The sequence below is a fragment of the Procambarus clarkii genome, chromosome 53 (assembly GCF_040958095.1).
Source record: "Procambarus clarkii isolate CNS0578487 chromosome 53, FALCON_Pclarkii_2.0, whole genome shotgun sequence".
NCBI classification, from domain to species: Eukaryota; Metazoa; Arthropoda; class Malacostraca; order Decapoda; family Cambaridae; genus Procambarus; species Procambarus clarkii.
Genome location: NC_091202.1, coordinates 24,510,947 through 24,536,538, shown reverse-complemented (window position 1 = coordinate 24,536,538; position 25,592 = coordinate 24,510,947). Strand labels below are relative to the sequence as shown.

Sequence of the window (25,592 nt, the reverse complement as noted above, 5' to 3'; positions counted from 1 at the left end):
TTTTATATGTAAAATGCTAAGGCTGTGCAAATTTCTTTAACTTCATAGTATTAGTTTGTTTATCTTTGAAACTGTATTCATTATATTTCCCGTATTAAATAAAATAAATTTATGTGTATCCTATGTATATTAATAGATCGCTTAATGTCGGTAATGTGTAAATAATTACCTGAAAACATATAAAGGTGTTAAACATGTAAATCAAAGTTAAGAAGTTTCTGATATGATCTATTTTGTTTCATTTCGGACAAGGCTATACAAATGTCATCATTAAATGTATTTCCCTTTCATATTTCAAATATTTCTGTGGTAACTCGAGAAGCCTCTTCATGTACCACTACTTACGTGTCTCTAGATTAATGCCAATCTCAGGAGTGCTCTTAAATTTAGTTTCGATAAGTAATGTTAACAAATAAAAAATATAGCCGCACGGAATCTGACTGACAAGAGATACCAATTAATTTCAACGCTACGAAGGGAAAATTGGTGACTACTAGACGGACCAATAGGAGCTGCCTCCTATGGGCTAATTGGTGTCTACTACGTCCAGGAGGTCTTGAAGCCGTCAAGGTCATCCTGGAGTGTTTGGCGACGAGTATGTATCAAGTGGGTGAGGTGCTCGGCGAGCAGGACCACGAGGGCGAAGCAGGACCCCAGTAGTAGTATGTAAAAGGCACCCTGTAGGTGGTCGAGGCCGAGCACCACCTGGTCTCCTCCGGAACCCTGTAACAACGGTTTCATAAGAATCAAGGAAACCGTAAAAAGCCTATTGGCCCATAGGAGGCAGCTCCTATTGGCCCATAGGAGACGTCTCCTATTGGCCCATAGGAGGCAGCTCCTACTGGCCCATAATCAGCATTTACCCAAGGCTTTTGCAATTTCAAATTCTCCAATTTATATACATTGTTCCGTTTTTTTATGTCCATATATTTCAAACTTTATTTATATCTTCCTTGTATTACCCGTTTCATCCATTTACATACTTAAATTATATCACAACTTACTCTTTGTCCTTCTAGAGAATGTAAATTAAAGTTTTTAAATATTTCTTCGTAAGAAATGTTGGTAATGCCTGGAATTAGCTTTGGCATCCTTCTCTGCACGCGTTCAAGTAAATACATGTTCATTCATTTACGAATAAAATGAATGAATGAATGAATATCCATTCATTCATATGGCGACCAAAAATGACCTGCATAATCTAAATGTGACTTAACATGCGCTAGATAAAGCTGAAGAATACCATAAAAATATCTATGCTAACTCTTCGAAAAATATATCCCAGTATCCTAACTGCTTTATTGCATACATTTATGCATTGAATAATGAATCAATGTAATAATGCAGGGTCTTAAGACCCCTGCTGCTCATGACTCAAGCGTTAAGTTGTGGTATATGAATCCTATTGTCAGTGTGTTTATTTACGTGTTGAACCTCATGGGGTGTGACACGAACACTAGCATGGAAATTCAAACTTTACTCACCTCCTGGTACTGACTCGTCTGTGTATTAGACTTCGTCATATTCCTGGCCAGGACATCCTCCAGCCAGTAGTTCACCAGACCAGACTCGATCAGTCGCTGCTGAAGTGTGGCGAAGCGTAGACGGAATGGCGCCCCTCTCCTGCTGGCGGAAATTCAGACTGGCAATGATCAACCCATCTTTTGTTTTTTAGTTCGATTAAAGTATACTAAAATCTCGTATTCATTAAATCAGCTATATGTGTATAAGCATTTATGAATAAGTTTTTCATTTGATTTTAATTGTACATACTTTTAAAATAATATATTTAAATTTATTGAATTCCCTCCTTTTTGTACCTCGAACAAAGTTCAAGAAAACTTTATGTGGGTGAGAATATTAAGTCAAAAGTGGTTACATACGACTAAGAACTGCAGCTAATATAAGCCATTACCGTGTAAAGAAACGCATTTGAGTTCGGTGACGAATCACTTTACACCGTTACTAAAATCCCTAATATGTTAACTAGCAAGTCACTGCACATTTACAAGTGTATTGTGTATCACTAAAACTGAAGTGCAATACTAGTCCGGACCTCAAACGCTTCCTTGAGGGCTGTAACGGAACCTGTTGCCACCACACGAGAAACAAATATATATTTGATATTCCCAGAATGTCAATCGACCAAAGCAGGGATGCTTTTCAAATTAAGATTGGCAGTCGAATGATGTGCACACAAAAGAGTACTCTAGCTCAAGCATGGCTGGACTAATATCAACGGTCCAGCTTTTTGAGAGCATGATAAATGTGCATCAACCGGCACAAATATAGCGAGGGGGATGGCTCTAATACTCCTTAAGAGGAATATAACTGGCTTAACATGAACGAATCTGGAAATATACCAGATAGACATAAGTATGTATGTAAAGCCCAACAGTAAAATTATGGGAAATTATCAACAGCTCTTTAGACGACCATATTAAAGTTAAGGAATAATATTAGTTAAATCAAATTCATAATAGTATTCCCATAGTTAAAATTATTAATAAATAAATTATGTAAATAGTTATCAGCAGTAAATATGTGTCAATATGAGGAAATATCAACTCTAAGTTATCAACAGAGTTCCCCTCGCCTCATCAAACACAGTTTGAAATTGAAATTGAAATAAGTTTATTGAGGTAAAATACACACAAAGGGATGAGGTAGCTCAAGCTATTCTCACCCCGTTCAGTACATCGTGTAAATACATACATATACACACATCACAAACAATAAACATATTACCAAACATTCTGAGAAACACAGTTTTGATCCGAGCTATGAATGCTAGGGGCTTCCAAGCTGTAGTGTTTTTACATCAAATGTTTCTCATCCTAATAGTAGCAAAATTAACATCATAACCCAAATAACTGAGTTATTAATAATTCGATGTGAATGAGATGCTTAAGTATTAACCGCAGCTGACTTGCCTGTAGACTATACTCCCAAGGCCCAGGGAGCAGGAGCTACAACACCTACGTCACTTTACGCACAGTAAATGATATGTATGCTGATTGCATTTAATTGATAGCGACTTAATACTCAGATTAATAGTAAAATAACTTTAAAACAATACAGTCTAACTAATAATATTTTACACATTAATATGTATTTTATTAGGTAGCTGATAATTTATTTAATCATACTTTTTTAACTTTTTGGCAAAATGGGACAAAAATCTATGAAATTACAGCTATATTGTCCTAGCCTCCTACAGGTGAGCGCTCATCCAATGTCATTCCTGATAATATAGTGTCCTAAATTCGCAACAGAACTGTCCATATCAACACTAACCTGAAGCCCCAGCTATAGCCCAGCAGGTAGGGGTACTCTGTGGTGCTGAGGGCGAAGGGGTTCTGGCCACGACTGTCTGTGTACTGCCTCGCTATCACCGGCTTCACCAGGTTCTTCCATATGATGAACGCGTGGCGTCCCTTCAGCACCCGGGCCAGACCCTGATAAAACTCCCTGATCTGAACCAGAAAGAGACAATGCCATAGTTAGTCTTACATGTGGAGGGACAGTTTCGGAGGATATAGAGAAGAGGGACAGCTTCGGAGGATGCAGGGAAGATGGAGAGCTTTGCAGGATACAGATGAGAAGAGCTTCAGAGAACACAGGCAAGGGGAACAACTTCGAGGCTGGCGTTCAATCCCCGACCGTCCAAGTGGTTGGGCACTGTTTCCCTCCATCCTTTCCAAAATCCTTATCCTTGTATTCCTTCCAAGTGCTATACAGTTGCAATGGTGTAGCTCTTTATCCTAACAATTACCTTATTACCTTACAATTAGTAAATTAGATGTAGACATTGAAAGTTTGTTGTAGGAAGTTATTCTAAACAGGCTTAAAGTATATATTGCTCAGCCGCAAGCGTGTCCTTGGTGACCAGCAGACGCTATTTGACTTGCAAATCGTCTGTATTTTATCTCAAAGACTCATTATCTCTCCTCTTCTTCTCCTTCCGGACTATGTATGCCTGCCCGCTTCACCAAGGTCTTAGTTGCTATAAAACGGAAAACTCACCTCCATTTTGTCATAAATGCGGCGCATGAGAGGTCCGTTCTCCGTGAAGAATTCTCGGAAGGCGCTCAAACGCACTTCCACTATGGAACCCCAGGTGAAACCTGGACGTTTCACCAAGTCCTGGAAGCTGTTGATAGGGCGGGAGTACTCCTGGACGGCGAGGTTGGCCATTAGTGCCGACCTGTACGCTGACGACAGCACCAGGGACACAATTAGCCAGCAGCCAACCAAAATCTGCCAGCGTCCAAACACAAGGATAACGGTTATTTTCCTAATCACTCGCATCTATGTCAACAAAATCAGAGCAGCTATACCACGACCGTTACACCATCTCTGACACCGGTAAGAATTGAAACCATAAGCCAGAGTCTCACCCGAGCCATGAGGCTGGAAGGAATATGGTCTTGAGGGTTCCCCATGAGGATGGCCCAGCCAAAGTTAAAGGAGTAACTCAGCTTGAAGCTCCTGCCACCCAGGAGCGTGGAGCCCACCTTCAGCATCACCCAGAGCGCCACGCTCCACCCCACCATGCTCGCCAGCAACAACTGCCACACTGAATCTGAAAGACTAGGCTGCATCACTCACGATTCGATTTCGTGTTGATGATCAAAGGATATGGTAAGAATGGTGGATGGGGGAAGGAAATACAGGATACGTAGGATGAGGATGGTGCCTGAGTAGGATGGTAACGTTTAATGCCCTGTCTGTTTTATATTTGTTGTAAACGCGCCCAACCATTTTTGTCCCACCCGGGATTCAAACCCGGAATTTCAGATTGTGAGTCGAGAACGAACCCAACATTACAACCGAGACCCTAAATTTTCATACTACTTGAATGATGACATTAACATTTGGAATAATATAATAAATCAATAGTGGTATTTTCGTTCAAAGTTAAAAGTATTTAACTTTTTTCGAATCTGTTAGATTTGTTTTGAGATGGTATTAGTGGGATGCAAGTGTCCAGGTCAACACTCACGTCACCTATGACTGTCATAGGTGACGTGAGGCTGCAAGTGTCCAGGTCAACACTCACGTCACCTATGACTGTCATAGGCGACGTGAGGCTGCAAGTGTCCAGGTCAACACTCACGTCACCTATGACTGTCATAGGTGACGCGAGGCTGCAAGTGTCAGGTCAACACTCACGTCACCTATGACTGTCATAGGTGACGTGAGGCTGCAAGTGTCCAGGTCAACACTCACGTCACCTATGACTGTCATAGGTGACGTGAGGCTGCAAGTGTCAGGTCAACACTCACGTCACCTATGACTGTCATAGGTGACGTGAGGCTTCAAGTGTCCAGGTCAACACTCACGTCACCTATGACTGTCATAGGTGACGTGAGGCTGCCGCACATATTTGCATTATTGCCACCAAACTGAAAATAGAGTCGCCGTGCGCAATGAGTTTATGGTTGTTAGTAAATTATGAAAATGTACACAATATTTACGAAAATAAAGCTTTGTCAAATATACAGAATTATTGAATGATCTGCAGAGCAAGCAAAAATTGTACAGCAAAGTTACTTAACTTTGAGTATGGTTCAGTGGTTACAAGTATTGCCAAGAAGAATTCCATTGATACATTAAAATATTATTCTTTGTTGCTATTTCGTATTTTATGTTAAATTAATTAATAGTTTTTATTAATATTATTTCAGCTTGCATACCCGAACAACATAGAGCACACGTCACTAATGAAAAGTATAATAAGTTAAAAACATATATATCTTCTTCAGCTTAAAATAATTATTTCAGAGGCTTGCTCCATCTCCACTGCAGAAATAATGAACAAATGCTACACAAAATTAGTTAAACTATTTATAGATATATAATTAATATTGGAAGTATAAGTTAAATGAATAAAAATGTAAAAACTGAAGTAATGAAGACAAGGGTTAACAAAACGCGTCTCTTAGCGTCCGGTTACAATGTAACTGTAAAAGGAACTTGAGAGTTCATTTTTCAACTTCTATTTTAAGTGAAGAAAAATTGAGAAGATTTGTGCCAGAATCATTGATCTCATCCTTATTATCTACACGTAAAAAACTTTATAAAGCAAGTAAGATGATTCACTAACAATAAAGTATAAGGAAAAGCTTGCTTCTGAACATGCATTCGGCTCTGGACGTAAAGAATATCTGGAAAAGCTTCGTCTCTGAGTAAGATGGTTCCGTCGCACGTACCTGGAAATGGTCTGATGATTGAAAGGTGACGAGGCAGAGGCTGTGGCTTGAGGGAGACGAGGACTATGGGGTCATTGGTGTAAAGCTTAGAGAACTGGACGACGCGGCTCCTGCCAGGGGTGAGCATGAGCATGGTGGTGTGATCAGCTCGCTGCTGCTGAAGCTCCCCCATCACACCCGTCCAGTTGCCCCCGCTCCCGGGTATCCCCCACTGCTTGTCCAGCGGTTCCCTCATCTCGTACCTTTGAAAGATGCCGTACTGGAATATACTCCCACGCCTGGAGGACTGTGCTCAAGGGTTGTACTGAATCAAACTATCAGAAGAGCATCACAATATCTCCAATTAAGTGTTGTGATGTTTTACCAATTACATTTAGAAAATGGCAGAAATACACAGCAGGAACAACGTACGTGAAGTTTAGATGAGCAGCGATTGCGTTCAGCATACGGACGTCGAGAGAGTCTAAAGGGCTGACCGGCTTGGAGGGGTCAGACGGCACCTCAAAGTCGATGAAGGGGAAATAAGGCCTGATCGCTATCCGTGACTTGTGCCCATTCATGTCCAACACCGGGTCTGTATATAGGCACGCCACACTTATACTCAACCCTATGTCAAAGATATTATCACATGGGGAAAACATTTCAACTAATTACTCATCCGAAAATGATTAGAAATTGTTTCTCTCGCTCTACTATGCCGCGGGTTCGACCCCCCCCACCCCCAGGATCGTGGCCAAGGATTCCAGGCGTCAATAATTTTGAACCAGTATTGCTGCCACTGAAGTAGACAGCTTAATTATTTCTGACTCCCTTTCCTCACTACTAGCACTAAACAGTTTACCATCAAGTCATAACGTGCTTGTCTCCGAAGCCAGACATAGATATATAAGCATACTTAATTAGGGAGGGTAAACATAAAAATATTGTGATTCCCTCTCACGCTGGCCTGCAGGAACACCATAAAGTTGACGCCTTTGCTGAGGCTGCAGTAAATAGGCAGTCTTACCACACGGAACAGTCACTGTCTTCCTATTAATTCACTAAATTACCTTCTACTAGTCAATTTGCATGTCTAATTATACTTAAGGAATCACTAACTAAACTAAATATATGTTTAAGGCGAAATTAGCAAATCTAATCCTACTGTGTCTGCAACATTAGCATCAATGATTACAAGACTTACAGTGAATTGCAAATTAGTTATGCTGAGGCTTTCCAGCCCAGTCATAATATGTTGCAAAGATATTTCCTCAAGATAATTCTCCAAGATAACTCTCTAAGATAATTTCCTAAGATTTTTCACTAAGAGAACTCATTAAGATAGTTGGCTAAGGTAATTCACTAAGAGAACTCACTAAGATAGTTGGCTAAGGTAATTCACTAAGAGAACTAATATAGTTGGCTAAGGTAATTCTCTAAGAGAACTGCTAAGATAGTTGGCTAAGGTAATTCATTAAGAGAACTCACTAAGATAGTTGGCTAACGTAATTCACTAACAGAACTCACTAAGATAGTTGGCTAAGGTAATTCGCTAAGAGAACTCACTAAGATAGTTGACTAAAGTAATTCCCTAAGAGAACTCACTAAGATAGTTGGCTAAGGTAGTTCACTAAGAGAACTCACTAAGATAATTGGCTAAGGTAATTCACTAAGAGAACTCACTAAGATAGTTGGCTAAGGTAATTCACTAAGAGAACTCACTAAGATAGTTGGCTAAGGTAATTCACTAAGAGAACTCACTAAGATAGTTGGCTAAGGTAATTCACTAAGAGAACTCACTAAGATAGTTGGCTAAGGTAATTCACTAAGAGAACTCACTAAGATAATTGGCTAAGGTAATTCACTAAGAGAACTCACTAAGACAACTGGTTCAGTCGACCGGTTAATATAACAGGAGACAAACCATTGAAGAAGCCGTCTTCCCGCCACCGCCGGGGGACGGCGGTGGCGTCCGCCTGCTGGAGCAGCTGGACGCCGGCGTCGCCCTCCTCACAGTACAGACACCGTCGGTACACCCACACCTGGTCTCCTACACCTGCACACACCTGGTCTCCCGCTCCTGCACACACCTGGTCTCCCGCTCCTGTACACAAACATCAATTGAGTTCCAAGATTAACAAAAATCATTACTGTCATAGTAAATTGCATCAATTATATGTATCCCATGAGAAAAGAGAATTAATATTCTATTAAATTTTAATTATGTCAATGATTACATATAATACGCTAGATTGTACATAATTATTATACATAATGTACTACGACCCGAAAATGCTTGGATCGACCCCCAAAAAGGTTGCACAATTTAAGTGTTAGGAGCCTGCAGAATGTAACTGGGTCATCAGAACAAGCTATAAAAACCTCTATGGACTCGGAGCCAAACATTTCATGTTCAGTGACTTCACGAAAGACCACATGGACGCTGATCCCACTATGACAGTCCCCCCAAACCCAATTGTCACCCTGCAAAGGTTAATGAGGCTAGCCTTAAGCATCTAGTCTCTAATTTTTACAGGCATATACATATATACATCGTCTTCTACAATTGTAGATAATATATTTTAATTCATATAAACTGATATATATTATAGAGATTCATCTTTTTTAAATAATCGGTAAGTTTTGGTACTGCAAAAATTTTGAAGTGACATACAACACATAATGTACACCCACACACAAGGTACAACATACACCCACACGCAAGGTACAACATACAACAGGTTAAAATACCTCCAAGTTTTTCACTGATTAAGGAGCAAATTAAGAAGAAAATATTCCCAACTATCAGAAATCGCCACAGAGCCAAAGTAGCGGAAGGAAGATCCACTGTGATGTGGTACGAACAAGCCACTGGATACTACTCTCTCAAGCCTGGCAAAAAGATATCCAGAGACATTGCAGTAGCCATACACAGACTCAGACTTGGGTACAAGTGCTGCTGGGAGGTAATGAACCCAATAGTTAAAGAGTGTCACATCTGTGGAACAGAAGCAGAGGCGCCACTATTGTACTACTTACTGGAATGTGAAGCTGTAACACAGTAAAGGTGTTTTGTTTAGTTTTATTTAATATATATATATATATATAGTTCATGAGTCACAGACAAGGATTTGAGAGGTGCCATTCTGTCGGCCTGAAACTCACACCTCTAAGCATTAATGACCTCAAGTGACCTGAGGTCGGCATTGTAACGGAGGGTGGGGGAAATGGCTCTCTCTTGTCCATTATTCCACCCCCCAGTTAACTAACGAAGCCGGGGGAAACAGCTCTCTTTAGTCCGTTATCCCGCCCTCAGTTAGCTAACTATACTTGAGCAGCTCCAGAGTTCCTAAGGCAACCTCTCTCGTTCAACACCTTGTAACCTAGGTATTCGACTACCTAGGTGCGGGGACTACCTAGGTGCGGGGACTACCTAGGTGCGGGGACTACCTAGGTGCGGGGACTACCTAGGTGCGGGGACTACAAGGTGCGGGGACTACCTAGGTGCGGGGACTACAAGGTGCGGGGACTACAAGGTGCGGGGACTACCTAGGTGCGGGGACTACCTAGGTGCGGGGACTACCTAGGTGCGGGGACTACAAGGTGCGGGGACTACCTAGGTGCGGGGACTACAAGGTGCGGGGACTACAAGGTGCGGGGACTACAAGGTGCGGGGACTACAAGGTGCGGGGACTACAAGGTGCGGGGACTACAAGGTGCGGGGACTACCTAGGTGCGGGGACTGCAAGGTGCGGGGACTACCTAGGTGCGGGGACTACCTAGGTGCGGGGACTACAAGGTGCGGGGACTACCTAGGTGCGGGGACTACCTAGGTGCGGGGACTGCAAGGTGCGGGGACTACCTAGGTGCGGGGACTGCAAGGTGCGGGGACTACCTAGGTGCGGGGACTACCTAGGTGCGGGGACTACCTAGGTGCGGGGACTACAAGGTGCGGGGACTACAAGGTGCGGGGACTACAAGGTGCGGGGACTACAAGGTGCGGGGACTACCTAGGTGCGGGGACTGCAAGGTGCGGGGACTACCTAGGTGCGGGGACTACCTAGGTGCGGGGACTACCTAGGTGCGGGGACTACAAGGTGTGGGGACTACAAGGTGCGGGGACTACAAGGTGCGGGGACTACAAGGTGCGGGGACTACAAGGTGCGGGGACTACAAGGTGCGGGGACTACAAGGTGCGGGGACTACAAGGCGCCGTAACTTGATCAGCTACCCGAAACTCTAGAGAGAACTCTAGAACACATTTCACTGCCACAAACGTATAAGAGAAACGAAAGGAAAGAGATGAATGATGAAGTAATTAGTGAGGGTTTGGGGTGAGAGAGGTGGGAGGAGCGAGGAGGGTCGTCAGTTGAAAAGGAGAGTTTGGAGAGGGGTAGAGGGGGAGGAGTAGATAGGTAGAAGTAGAAAAGTAGATAGTAGAAATAGAAGAGTAGATAGTAGAAGAAGAAATGCTGCCACCATCCATTCATTTGTCCGTACCTACAAGACAAGGAATGGAACTTGTCTGTATCACAATATTCTCAAAGATGTTATAAAAAAGTCATTATTAGTCTGTTCCATCTGTATCATGTACTCATGCAACCCGTTCTCGCAAATTTAATAAGTCAATATTGACTTATTAAATATGTGCATAGGTGACATACTTAACATAATAGATACCCTTAAAAAGATTCATAGAAAACACCGACCTTACCTAACCTTGTTAGTATCTTAAGATAAGCATATTATTGCTTCGTAATTACAATTATTACCTAACCTATAATAGGTATAGGTTAAGTAATAATTGTAATTACGAAGCAATAAGATGCTTATCTTAAGATACTAACAAGGTTAGGTAAGGTCGGTGTTTTCTATGAATCTTTTTAAGGGTATCTATTATGTTTAGTATATCACCTATGCACGTAGTTAATAAGTCAATATTGACTTTACGAATTTGCGAGAACGGGTTGCATCATTAAAATCATGAACCCAGTAACCGCAGAGGCTTTCTCATCTCAACTCAAAAACTCTAGGGAACAAAGTTAAAGACAATTTAAACAATAAATTCATCAATTATATTTCACATGATAAGTATCATAATTAAAGGAATTCAACTTAATGTTCAAGATTAATATGCAAAGTGAGTCATTATACTAGAATTCGAAACCCTACAACTTGTCTGCCCCTGATCCTCACACAACACTTGTAAACACGACCAAGTCAACTTTCATGCTCAACTCACCAAGTGTCTGCCTATAGCTGGATTGAGAGGGAGGGGGGGGGGAGGTGTCTGTAGTTGACAGACTGTCCCGCCCCACCAGCTGGCCTCTGCTCTGCTCTGCTGGCTGTTCTCCTATTCCTTATGCCCCTATCCTCCAGCTCCCTCAGTATATATTGGGAAACCTAGTAAGTAACTCTGCCCACAAGTAGATAGCCTCAGGCTCTCTACACCTGGTCTCCTGCTCCTGTACACACCTGGCCTCCTACACCTGCACACACCAGGTGTGTGGCTCTGGCTCTCTACCAAGCTCTCCTTAAACGTCGGCATGTCTGAAGGCTATCAGGCTACAATTATCAGATTAGCAGAAGCAAGGTGAAATTTGCATGAGCTGACCTCAGGTCACTTGAGGTCATTAACGCTTAGAGGTGTGAGTTTCAGGCCGACAGAATGGTGCCTCTCAAATCCTTGTCTGTGACTCATGAACTATATATATATATTAAATAAAACTAAACAAAACACCTTTACGGTGTTACAAAGCGACTGAAGCCCTGCGCATCAAACTCAACATTAATCCAACGACAGCAGCTGCATTAGATGCAAATTCCACAGCCACTACAATGATTAGAAAAGGAGTTGAAGGACGGGACACACTAGTGAACACTGTACATCTACATCCGCCACCCAGATAATGTTATTAAAACAAAACTAAAACCAGTGCACTAAAACAGAAGCGAACAAGAAACAGGGCAGGAGAAGGAGAAAACTCCACCGCCATTTAAAACTTCGACCCAAATATCACAGTAACAAGGTTATCGCGAATAACCGAACTCAATTACGGGCTCACTATAGCCCGTGCTACATAGACATTTCGTTCTCGGTAGCTAAATCTATAAAACAACAACAGTCTATACATCTTACGGGCTATTCATGCCCGTGCCACCTCTTGGGTGGCATCATCTTCATCAATCAATCAAATCTCAAATGCTGTCCACGCTCTCAGGCAAAATTGTAGAGAATAGTTATTCCGCGTTTGGGATAGTGCCCCTCAACACGTAAGTGCAACAGAGTAGATGGTCTGAAACCTTGACTCGTCGCGGTGCTTTACGACGAGTCGCAAGGAGCCTGGCACTTGCCGCGGCGTGCCTTGGGAGCCTGGCACTTGCCATGGTGTGCCTTGGGAGCCTGGCACTTGCCGCGGCGTGCCTTGGGAGCCTGGCACTTGCCGCGGCGTGCCTTGGGAGCCTGGCACTTGCCGCGGCGTGCCTTGGGAGCCTGGCACTTGCCGTGGCGTGCCTTGGGAGCCTGGCACTTGCCGCGGCGTGCCTTGGGAGCCTGGCACTTGCCGCGGCGTGCCTTGGGAGCCTGGCACTTGCCATGGTGTGCCTTGGGAGCCTGGCACTTGCCATGGTGTGCCTTGGGAGCCTGGCACTTGCCGCGGCGTGCCTTGGGAGCCTGGCACTTGCCGTGGCGTGCCTTGGGAGCCTGGCACTTGCCGCGGCGTGCCTTGGGAGCCTGGCACTTGCCGCGGCGTGCCTTGGGAGCCTGGCACTTGCCATGGTGTGCCTTGGGAGCCTGGCACTTGCCGTGGCGTGCCTTGGGAGCCTGGCACTTGCCGCGGCGTGCCTTGGGAGCCTGGCACTTGCCGCGGCGTGCCTTGGGAGCCTGGCACTTGCCGCGGCGTGCCATGGGAGCCTGGCACTTGCCGCGGCGTGCCTTGGGAGCCTGGCACTTGCCGCGGCGTGCCTTGGGAGCCTGGCACTTGCCGCGGCGTGCCTTGGGAGCCTGGCACTTGCCGCGGCGTGCCTTGGGAGCCTGGCACTTGCCGCGGTGTGCCTTGGGAGCCTGGCACTTGCCGCGGCGTGCCTTGGGAGCCTGGCACTTGCCGCGGCGTGCCATGGGAGCCTGGCACTTGCCGCGGTGTGCCTTGGGAGCCTGGCGACGCGGGCGACGCGGCAGCTGTGGATGGTTGTCAGCGCCGCGGCCGGACATTAGAGTCACCAGCATGATGGACGCGTAGGTCCTCGGGCAGGAAACTTCAGCACTGCCCTGTACTCGCCCTGGTCGTGTGTACTCGCCCTGGTCGTGTGTACTCGCCCTGGTCGTGTGTACTCGCCCTGGTCGTGTGTACTCGCCCTGGTCGTGTGTACTCGCCAAGTTGTACTCACCTAGTTGTGCTTCCGGGGGTTGAGCTTCGGCTCTTTGGTTCCGCCTCTCAACCGTCAATCAACTGGTGTACAGATTCCTAAGCCTTCTGGACTCTGTGATATCTACACTTGAAACTGTGTATGGAGTCAGCCTCCACCACATCACTGCCTAATGCATTCCACCTGTTAACTACTCTGACACTGAAAAAAACGATTGTGCATGCATGTGGGTGCAATCATTCATGTGCGTACATGCGTGTGGCGTGGGGGAGAGAAAAGGTGAGGTTACAGGCCAGAGGGAAGATGAAGAGGGTCGGTGTTGGCAGCGTTTAGCCTGAACAAGCTCTGCATCAACTTCCCGCGGTCGCTAGCTCTTCTGCAGCAATCTTTACTAAGTAATGTAAAGTTTAAGGCAAGTTCGTTGTCCCTCACTACAGATATACAATGTAACATCCACGAACTTGGCAATGGTCGGAGCCGGAGCCTTGGGAGCCGGTCGGCCGAGCGGACAGCACACTGGACTTGTGATCCTGTGGACCCGGGTTCGATCCAAGGCGCCGGCGAGAAACAATGGGCAGAGTTTCTTTCACCCTATGCCCCTGTTACCTAGCAGTAAAATAGGTACCTGGGTGTTAGTCAGCTGTCACGGGCTGCTTCCTGGGGGTGGAGGCCTGGTCGAGGACCGGGCCGCGGGGACACTAAAAAGCCCCGAAATCATCTCAAGATAACCTCAAGATGGTCTTGGAGCCGAGAGTAGCCTATAGACCCCCGCTCCCCGACGACCTTAGTAGTTCACCTGTGTGGCGTGACCTTGTCCTCACCTCTACTGGAACCATTCCTGAGCCGAGCGCTCGGTGAGGAACTCCGGGGAGTTTTGTGACGCTGAAGGAGAGCGAGGTAGAGGGCGTGGAGGGTGTTGCGGAGACTGTGGTGGAGGAGCACCGCCCGGTCGTGGGTCCCGGTGCCCACCACCACCACCCGGACGTCCGGCCGCTGCCACAACCCGCACCACTCCAGGAACCTGCAGGCGAGACCACTGTGTAAGTCCTGTCTGGAGTTTGTGTCCTTCTACCGATCTTCCGGCTTACACAGTCAGCGGGGAATAGGAAAGTAGCCCCCCAGCTGGACTGAAGAAATACATGGATATTTAACAGGAAACCAGGGTTGCCGAGCCTAATATTATTACTGTAACTATTTACACAACAGATAACAAGCCACAATAAGTGCAGGCGATGAGTCACAATAACGTGGTTGAAGTACACTTGAGAATCGACTTGAGAATGGTCCAGGACGGACCGAAACGTCGTCGTCCCTTCACCTTCTAGTGTGTGGTCTGGTGAAGCCACAATAAGTGGTTGAAACAACTCATCCAACTCGCACATATGGAATAAATTAATAAAATGATGTTACTTGTTGGTGTATTCTGGACACTTACCCAGTGGTGACTATAGAGAACACCACTACCCCCTCACCTCTAACACATCACACCAATAGAGCGAAGTGGTCAGTGTAGGCGCATCATAACTGCTTTCAGACAACACTCAGCCCCCTTGTTTAACTCCCTTAACATGCTAAACATAATCTCACTCCACAAATTTTCTTGTGTCAATTACATTTACAAAACCCTGTTCTTAAACGCAAATCCTGCTCTGAAACTCTCCCTGGACAGATGTAATAGGACTCATTATCACCACACCAGAAATAAATATCTCTTTGATATCCCCAGAGTCAAACTTAATCTGTGTAAACACTCTATGCAAATAAAGGGACCTAGTCTATGGAACTCACTCCCTAGTGAATTGAAAAGCTGTCCAACTTTTGCGTCATTCAAAAACAAAACTAAAAAGTACCTAATCTCATCTGCATAGTTTTTTTTTACCTTGTTGCTTTAAAATTGCACTGTATCTATTGCTACCCAATCTCCCTATCTTTATGTACCCAATCCGAACATCTTTACCAATGTGATCATTGCTGTCTTCTTATATGTGCTTTCAGTCTGTTGTACGGTGTCTGTTAATCTTGTTTACATTGACAACTTGATTGGTAATTTAATCAATCAGAGCTTTAATATACCAATGTGCTTTAATATACTTACTATTCTCTCTCATCTCATTTTTTTTCTTGCAATGTATCTGTTATCTTTTTATTAATTCTGCTAGAATTTACCTACTTAAAATTATCTGTTAGATTAAGGACCTGCCCGAAACGCTGCGCGTACTAGTGGCTTTACAATAGTGTAAATACTGTACTATGTATTCTCTCTAACTCAATGTACCTTCTTGTATATAAATAAATAAAATAAATAAATAAATTAATTAATTAATAACCGAAAGGTCCCGGGTTTGATTCCTGATTTGATTCTGGGGAACGACGCCCGCCACTGCCCCCCGAATGAGAAGGCAGGAGGCAAACCGGGAGTCCCCCTAATATTTGACAAATTTGACAGGACAGAGACGTTTGGGTACACATTATTTTACCTGATGCCTCTGTTCAACTACAGTAAATTGGTATCCAGAGGTTGGTAACTGATGTGGGCTACAACTGGGATTTTCGTCATTTTCTAATATTTATTTCCAAATTGGTTCATTTCAAGCAATATTAATATATTAAGAACATGAATTACTGACATAATTATAAAGATTAACTCACGTTAGGATATGATAGGATTAGTCAAATTTATGTTAGACAACAAATCCCAATCATATATAATACAACGAAAAAACTGGCTATTAAATTCGACACGTGTACACAGTGAAGCTGGGTACACCTTACAGTGTGTGTACGGTACACCATGAAGCTGGGTACACCTTACAGTGTGTGTACGGTACACCATGAAGCTGGGTACACCTTACAGTGTGTGTACGGTACACCATGAAGCTGGGTACACCTTACAGTGTGTGTACGGTACACCATGAAGCTGGGTACACCTTACAGTGTGTGTACGGTACACAGTGAAGCTGGGTACACCTTACAGTGTGTGTACGGTACACCATGAAGCTGGGTACACCTTACAGTGTGTGTACGGTACACAGTGAAGCTGGGTACACCTTACAGTGTGTGTACGGTACACCATGAAGCTGGGTACACCTTACAGTGTGTGTACGGTACACAGTGAAGCTGGGTACACCTTACAGTGTGTGTACGGTACACCATGAAGCTGGGTACACCTTACAGTGTGTGTACAGTACACAGTGAAGCTGGGTACACCTTACAGTGTGTGTACGGTACACCATGAAGCTGGGTACACCTTACAGTGTGTGTACGGTACACAGTGAAGCTGGGTACACCTTACAGTGTGTGTACGGTACACCATGAAGCTGGGTACACCTTACAGTGTGTGTACGGTACACAGTGAAGCTGGGTACACCTTACAGTGTGTGTACGGTACACCATGAAGCTGGGTACACCTTACAGTGTGTGTACGGTACACAGTGAAGCTGGGTACACCTTACAGTGTGTGTACGGTACACCATGAAGCTGGGTACACCTTACAGTGTGTGTACAGTACACAGTGAAGCTGGGTACACCTTACAGTGTGTGTACGGTACACCATGAAGCTGGGTACACCTTACAGTGTGTGTACAGTACACAGAGAAGCTGCAGGGTACACGTTGTGGCGGGCCTGGCTGTGATGCCTAACAGCCACGGAGCCCCACAGCTGCCCGTAACACACCCCACGAACCTCTACTCTCCGGAGCCTCATTGTGCTCCAGGCACCAGAAAGGTCCACATAAATGTTCCCAAGACACAACACTACACACAACTAACTTGTGCACAACTGGCCACAACCCGGACAAGAACACGGAAGGTTCCTCGAGGCTTCCCATACACCCCGTCCTCCTAAGACTTCCCAACGTCATGAAACTGTCGTACTAAAGTGCCTTTATCCTAACCTACCAGAGGAGCCAAAACAGAAAACGAGACAATATGTCAATTTCGTGAGCCGCTGCCATTTTCTAGTACGATAGTTTTGGCCTTAGGGAGATTATACGTTAAAATCCGACGTTCTATTAGGAGGCTGGGTTGGTCCATAGGTGGGGGAGAGCAAGCCAGTTAGGCTTATCGAGGTTCCCCTTCCCTATCCTAACAAAAGACCTCCGTGATGTAACAGTCATCTGACTCCCCAGGTACCTATTTACAGCTAGGTGTACAGACGCAGCAAGTAAAAAGAATCAATGCCCAAACGTTTCCGTTCTGCCGCGGGAATTGAACCGGAGGCCTTGTGGCTGTGAACTAACTGTACACTACAGCGTTTACACATTCAAGACCCGTTAATTCTTGGGCTTTAAACAATATAAACAATATTATACCTGAACACCGGGGTGTTGTTGGCGGCGTGGTGGGCAGAGTGGTCCAGGAAGACAAGGAGCGCTCTACAGTTGCGGGCAGGATCTCCCCACAGTCCTTGTAGGAGCTGGTCCTTGGCTGCTTCTGTCTCGCCCATCACTCGCTGGGCCTCCACCACCACCACACCGCTAGCCACATCCCTGGAACACATCCCTGGTGAGCGTCCACCACCCCACACCTTCACACACATCCCTGGTGAACGTCCACCACCCCACACCTTCACACATCCCTGGCCAGTCCCACTCACCTATAAATAGGCTTTGGAACATGTTCCTCCTGAACGCCGACAATACCATATCACACACATTCGAGAACTACCACAAAAACTCTGCCACAAAAACTCTTACGTAGCAACATCTGACCAAAAATGTTACAGCATTAATGCAAACACTCAAACATCAAGGTCGTCACATATATACCAACTGCGTGCCAAGTCATGTAGGAATGCCAGGGAATGACATTGCAAATGAAGCTGCAAACCTTGCAACACATTGCAGAAGCAGATTCCAAGTCCCATTTCCAGCACAAACATCAGAGGCACACACAAACCGAGGTAACATCAGCAGCATATGGAAAGATGGCAAACATTAGAATACCATTTAAAAACCTGAATGAGAACTCTTTCCAGGCAATCTAAGCTACCTATGTTAGACCAATACTGGAATATGCAGCGCCGATCTGGAACCCGTGTCGTGTGAACCACGAAACAAATGTAAAAAGTGCAATGGTCTGCAAGAAGTTTAGTTCCAGAACTAATAGGAATAAACTTCGAGAACAGGTTAAGGGAACTAAACCTCAGAACCCTAGAGGAGTGAATAAACAGAGGTAATACGATCACAACATACAAGATACTGATGGGAATAGACAATGTGGACAATAACACCCAATTTAAATTGAAAGTAGGACAAGACGGCATGTCTTGAAGCTGGAATTGTAAACGAGTCGTTGACCATCTATACATTTCTTCAATTAGAATGCACTAAGAGAAAAAGTTGTAGACGCCACCTCCTTCCACAACTTTAATGCCAGTTTCGACAAATAATTCGAATCAGGAAAGTCAAATTATAACGCAATAGGTGCAATACAGCCAGTAAGGGGGGGGGGGACATTGAGCTAGACCTCACTTTAGCCTAGTTACTGATTGGTAACCACAACACCACCACACTCAGAACTCCAACCACCCCCACAATACATACATCACTAAGACCATTCATAATAATTAATGACTTCAGTAAATATTTGTCTGGCCACGGTCCATCAGTTTCCATCCTTATAAAGATACTGAGATTCTTACCTGACGATCTTGGGTAAGACAGAGTTGTGTTGAGTCTCTTCCAGCAGCACTACGTGGCAGTGGGCCAGATGTTGCTCCATCACCTGCCTCACCACTCGGCCCACCAGGTCAACACCTGCCTCGGCCTGGCCCACCTCGGCCTGGACCACCTCGGCCTGGACCACCTCGGCCTGGCCCACCTCGGCCTGGACCACCTCGGCCGCCACCAGCGAGGTGACCAGGACGGTAAGCCACAGAACTCGCCAGACCTTCATGTCGTCCTGCTGAAGAGTGGTATAATTGTCATATATTTTTATCCTTAAGTTGCAGTTCACTGCTATAAGCTTGAATATATTACTTTCAAAGTGTGGCTGGCGTCAGTGAGCACTTAAAATTTGGGTCACGTGCTGGAGGTCATGTAAACTGCTGAACAGCTGTTTCCTCAGACCGACGCGGATCTTTACAAAGTTAACTGCGATGTTATAGAAAATACTCTCCCTCAGTGTGTTCTGCCTCTCACTCCGTGTCGTGTCATCGGTGCTTTACCCAACCGGATATACTCGTGTTATTCACATATTAGTAATTGTTAAATTCTTATAATAGTGTTCTGGAAAGATCTTGGGGAAATAGTGGACGATATTTTAAAGGATTGTGGCGCCCACACGTGTGTGGGGGTGTGTGGGAGGGCGTGGAGAGAGGTGGGGCGCCCGCAATATTTGTATTTTCTTATCTACTCAGAGGGCAGAATTTACCACTGCAGCGTACGTTAATTTAACGCTGAATTAACGTTATCAACGTTTATTCGACATTGAATTAACGTTTCACTTGAATATTGCGTCCTCTGGTCCACCGGACGTAAAGTAAAGCAACCCGTCCTCGACTCAAGTCCATTACATCCAGCGGTCAACCCCACAGACGCATTCATAAATTTTAACATGCTGTTCATTCAAAACGGGAATTTTCTCAAGTATAAATTAATATTATAACATATTAGCATATTGTGTATATATAGGCATAGGATAGGTTAGGTTAGGTGTTTAGGTTCTGTTGGCGATTATTTGTATTTGTAGTACGTGGGTGAAGCATTTACAGTGTTGTGGTTCGAACAAAATTCGTCAGTGAAGCACTTGTTCCGGAAGTGTTCGGACGTCATCAGTTGTGAGTCGTGTGTAAACCAGTTTTCATTCATAAACACCTGGGGGGTTGGCGGGTGGATGGAATCACTTTTGGGTCTTTGTTTGGAGGACGAGCTGATAAATGCTTCACCCACGTACTACAAATACAAATAATCGCCAACAAAACCTTAACACCTAACTTAACCAATGCCTAAATATGCACAATATGCTAATATACAACAATATTAATTTATATTTGAGAAAATTCCTAATTTCAATGAACAGCATGTTAAAATTGATGAATGCGTTTTTGGGGTCGACCGCTGGATGGAATGGACAATTGGTCCGAGGACGAGTTGGAGGACGGGTTGTGTGGTTGGCGCGTCAATATTGACGGGTTGCCACGAGGCGCTGGTTGCTTGGACACATGAGCCGTTACCCTCCATTATCACAGGCAAATTCAAGCTAATTTTATCACAATATTGACAAACTGCTCTTGTGTAAGAAACGTGGGTAGTAATTGCTGGGAATTGTGAGTGAAGCAAGGAGAGGTATTATGAGGACATGTGAAGCAAGGGGTGGTATTATGCAGCCCGTCCTCCAAACAAAGATCTAAAAGTGATTCCATCCACCCGCCAAACCCCCTGTTTATGAATGAAAAGCGGTTTACACACGACTCACAACTGATTTCGTTCGAACACTTCCGGAACAAGTGCTTCACTGACGAGTTTTGTTCGAATCACAACGCTATAAATGCTTCACCCACATACTACAAATACAAATAATCGCCAACAGAACCTAAACACCTAACCTAACCTATCCTATACTTATATATGCACAATATGCTAATATATTATAATATTAATTTATACTTGCGAAAATTCCCGTTTTGAATGAACAGCATGTTAAAATTTATGAATGCGTCTGTGGGGTTGACCGCTGAAAGTAATGGACTTGAGTCGAGGACGGGTTGATGACAGACTACTTTTCCAAGCAATCTCTACAAGACTGAGTACTGTTCGAACAAGATGCAATAGGATTCAGCAAACTTCCATAAAAGCTCAACAGACCCGATTACTCGACCAACACTTTAGTAGTATTAAGTACAGCTCCTTCAAGACTGAAGAGGACCGAGTACCAGCAAAACAAGGCTAAATGTGCCTGATCTCAGATATATTTATGATATTCCAACTTATTTGATGTCTTAAGCAAACGCATTCATAAATTATTACATGCTGTTCATTCAAAACGGGAATTTTCTCAAGTATAAATTAATATTATAATATATTAGCATATTGTGTATAAATAAGCATAGGTTAGGTTAGGTTAGGTGTTTAGGTTCTGTTGGCGATTATTTGTATTTGTAGTACGTGGAAGAAGCATTTATAGCGTTGTGATTCGAACAAAATTCGTCAGTGAAACACTTGTTCCGGATATGTTCGAACATCAGCAGTTGTGAGTCGTGTGTAAACCGCTTTTCATTCATAAACAGGGGGTTTGGTGGGTGGATGGAATCACTTTTGGATCTTTGTTTGGAGGACGGGCTGCGGTCATATAGTGACTGCTTGGAACAGTACTCAATGAACGAATACCCAAACGTTTATGAGGAGAGGTCATTGAAAGTAAGACGAAACGGCATACTGCCTCTGATGAAACGGTCAACACTGCAGAATCTGCCCCACATAATAAACTCTTCTACGTACAGTTTCTACATGAACTTCATGTCAACACCGAAGACGGAGAAGAAAGTCCTGAACGACATAATGTCCGGAAAAGTGACCCATACCGACACTAGCCAGACAACCCGTTCTCACACTAGGCTGTTTAAAGCAGCGGTCGTCCTCCACAGACGCATTCATCAATTTTAACATACTGTGTATTAAAAATTGGTTGGTTCTCATATATAAATTATTATTCTTATACATAAAAATTGTATGTATAGTTTGGCGTAGGTTAGGTTAGGTTAGGTGTTTAGGTTCTGTTGGTAATTATTTGTATTTGAAGTTCGTGGGTGAAGCATTTATAGAAGTGTGGTTCGAACAGAGGACGTGAGCGAAGCACTTGTTCCGAAAGTGTTCGGACGTCATCAGTTGTGAATCGTGTGTAAACCGCTTTTCATTCATAAACAGCGGGTTTGGCGGCTGGATTAACGAGCTTGGATCTTTGTATGCGAGAACGGGTTGAGCCAGGAGCTGGAGCCCGGCTGGTGTTACAGGAGCATCGTCAGCCCACTCATGAACAACTAACTCTCCAGACACAACTTTAAACCCCAAAGAAATACAAATGATACAAAAGATACATATGTTATCTATGCCTTTATATGGGGACTGCCAGCCTTTAGGATCTCTTTACATTTCAAGAAATGCTATTTGGGAATTAAACTCTATTGCGCGAATGTCAAGGTTAATAAATGTAGAATTCAAATGACGATTAAGCTACATTAACCTATCATATTGAAATAGGACTATTTAACAAAGACAGTCTTGTTAACAAATTACTTTTTAACTTGTGTTTACCCAAACTTATAAAATTGGAAACTATTTAAAACAGAGATCCTTTACCCCTATGATATGAGAGTTGATGTTTACTACTCAAAATGTTTGATCTGTATCGATCAATGTGAGCTTTTTGGTATCGCTAACCTTATAAAGTTTGCCCCACGCTTTGACACAGTCACTTTCTTGGTTAAACTCTCAATAACGCACTATAGTTCCGTAGCAGATCTCTAACCCAGTCTACGTAGGACGCATGAAAATTTATGTGTAAAATATTAGGCTAGATTATGGATATTAAAATATCAGTCTAGAATATGGATATCAAAACATTAGGCTAGATTATGGATATAAAACATTAGGCTAGATTATGGATATAAAACATTAGGCTAGATTATGGATATAAAACATTAGGCTAGATTATGGATATAAAACATTAGGCTAGATTATGGATATAAAACATTAGGCTAGATTATGGATATAAAACATTAGGCTAGATTATGGATATAAAACATTAGGCTAGATTATGGATATAAAACATTAGGCTAGATTATGGATATAAAACATTAGGCTAGAATATGACATTTCTTGGTGTTTCAGGTATCTGTTGTATAGCACGGCCTTTAGTAATATCTTGACAATTTTGTCGTACCTGAGGAGTGACCCCTGGCTGGTCTTGTGCCCCCACAGTGTGACTGGTTGGCTGGTCTTGTGCCCCCACAGTGTGACTGGTTGGTTGGTCTTGTGCCCCCACAGTGTGACTGGTTGGCTGGTCTTGTGCCCCACAGTGTTACTGGTTGGCTGGTCTTGTGCCCCCACAGTGTGACTGGTTGGCTGGTCTTGTGCCCCACAGTGTGACTGGTTGGCTGGTCTTGTGCCCCACAGTGTGACTGGTTGGCTGGTCTTGTGCCCCCACAGTGTGACTGGTTGGCTGGTCTTGTGACCCACAGTGTGACTGGTTGGCTGGTCTTGTGCCCCCACAGTGTGACTGGTTGGCTGGTCTTGTGACCCACAGTGTGACTGGTTGGCTGGTCTTGTGACCCACAGTGTGACTGGTTGGCTGGTCTTGTGACCCACAGTGTGACTGGTTGGCTGGTCTTGTGCCCCCACAGTGTGACTGGTTGGCTGGTCTTGTGCCCTACAGTGTGACTGGTTGGCTGGTCTTGGTCCCTGCAGGGCTGCTGGTTGGAGGGTTGAGTGAAGCGTGCTGGCCCGGGCGCCGGTGGGACAGGACTGGCCGGGCTGCTGGTCCGCTCTCGACCAACTCAGCAGCTGCACAAGAACATCGTAGGCTACATATTATATTCTTCATGAACCGCTTCACAATGTCAGTAACTAGCGACGCTGTCATAATTCCCGGTGTTGGGGGCAGGAAGCCTGTGAATATATCTATATGAAAAAAATATTTTACCTGAGGGCCACTAACACTCTTGTGGCCTCGACGAAGGCAGGAAGCCGGCGACTTGTCAAAGGAATCCCCATTAGCAATGATATTATTTTCCAGATGGATTTTAACATTGAATATTTTGTCATTTACGGCTTCGGCGGGCTGGCGATTTTGGGGCAATGAGGTGACTTGAACCGGCCGTTCTGGTGGTTCGGGCCTCCAGAATTTCCCAGTGAATTCAGTAGAGTTTCGGGTTGGTAGGTTTTTGCCCTATCGTGACTGAGTGAGTTATAGCAGGTGCCTGGGAATCACCAGGACGCTGGTTCAAGTCACCTTATTACCCCAAAATGATTTTCTCATTGATATTTCATACCATTGTGATTTCTTATCACAATATATATATATATATATATATATATATATATATATATATATATATATATATATATATATGTCGTACCTAGTAGCCAGAATGCACTTCTCAGCCTACTATGCAAGGCCTGATTTGCCTAATAAGCCAAGTTTTCATGAATTAATTGTTTTTCGACTGCCTAACCTACCTAACCTAACCTAACCTAACTTTTTCGGCTACCTAACCTAACCTAACCTATAAAGATAGATTAGGTTAGGTTAGGTAGGGTTGGTTAGGTTCGGTCATATATCTACGTTAATTTTAACTCAAATAAAAAAAATTGACCTCATACATAATGAAATGGGTAGCTTTATCATTTCATAAGAAAAAAAATTAGAGAAAATATATTAATTCAGGAAAACTTGGCTTATTAGGCAAATCGGGCTGTAACAAACTAGGCTGTTGTAAGAATTATCCAGAGTGGTTTATCGACAAAAGAGAATGGGAAGCTGAGCCCGCATGGTGACCTGGGAACCTGACCCCAGGGGGATTCGCGGTGGAAATAACCGACGCTTTGTTCATAGCTGCGTATAATGAACCATCCTATAGTATTCAGTAATTTAGAGAAATTAGCCTTTATTCATTTTGCATTAAAATTGTATTGTATAATAGTACTGGGTACAATATCAAGAGTATTCTAATTATTGAGTTTAAGTCACCATCAGTGACGTCACGAATCAGATCTAACTTGTAAGGCGGAGTGACCGGCGGTCATAGGTCATCAGGGTTGACAGGTCTACTATTTCTCAAAGTTCAATTAACCATTTTTGGGGGATCGGGAACAGCTCTGCCGTTAGATGTTTGTGTAATTTAATTTCAGTAAAATAATTCAACCAGTCTGGATCAATTAAGTACAACAGAGGTTAATTGTTATAACTTAACCTTGCTATAGTAACTTGGTAAAACTTTGACTAGGCAGAAGGATACAATGTTCTAGTCTGGGCTAGACCAGACGAGGAAGAGATCAGTGTGGACACAAGAGCAACTGGGATAAGAGGTCAACCATC

At 44.1% G+C, this 25,592-nt stretch overlaps 1 protein-coding gene across 4 annotated transcripts; it reads right to left on the bottom strand.

The window, feature by feature from the left end:
• Nucleotides 1-400: 400 nt before the first annotated feature.
• LOC123767058 (glutamate receptor ionotropic, kainate glr-3) lies at nt 401-24,005 on the bottom strand. 4 transcript variants are annotated; one of them, XM_069304805.1, is made up of 13 exons: nt 23,439-24,005; nt 19,395-19,463; nt 19,201-19,364; nt 17,870-18,046; nt 14,381-14,580; nt 8,119-8,298; nt 6,627-6,789; nt 6,216-6,457; nt 4,401-4,585; nt 4,027-4,260; nt 3,298-3,476; nt 1,485-1,623; nt 401-723 (listed from the first exon to the last, which is right to left on the bottom strand). In XM_069304805.1, the coding sequence occupies exons 2-13, from the start codon at nt 19,452-19,454 to the stop codon at nt 541-543; spliced, it is 2,106 nt and encodes a 701-aa protein (XP_069160906.1). In that variant the 5' UTR covers nt 19,455-19,463; nt 23,439-24,005; the 3' UTR covers nt 401-540. The 4 variants fall into 4 exon arrangements, with proteins under 4 accessions (XP_069160906.1, XP_069160905.1, XP_069160907.1 ...); XM_069304804.1 differs by having other exon boundaries at nt 19,201-19,463; XM_069304806.1 differs by lacking the exon at nt 23,439-24,005 and having other exon boundaries at nt 19,395-20,035.
• Nucleotides 24,006-25,592: the final 1,587 nt, after the last annotated feature.

What these genes read in the sequence shown, in the direction of transcription:
- LOC123767058 (XM_069304804.1), bottom strand. Translation starts at nt 19,454, where the DNA reads ATGAAGGTCTGGCGAGTTCTGTGGCTTACCGTCCTGGTCACCTCGCTG. An exon ending in GTCTTACCCAAGATCGTCAG is followed by an intron (nt 18,047 to 19,200) that starts GTAAGAATCTCA and finishes GATGTGTTCCAG; the next exon opens with GGATGTGGCTAGCGGTGTGG. An exon ending in CTTCCAGCCTCATGGCTCGG is followed by an intron (nt 4,261 to 4,400) that starts GTGAGACTCTGG and finishes GGACGCTGGCAG; the next exon opens with ATTTTGGTTGGCTGCTGGCT.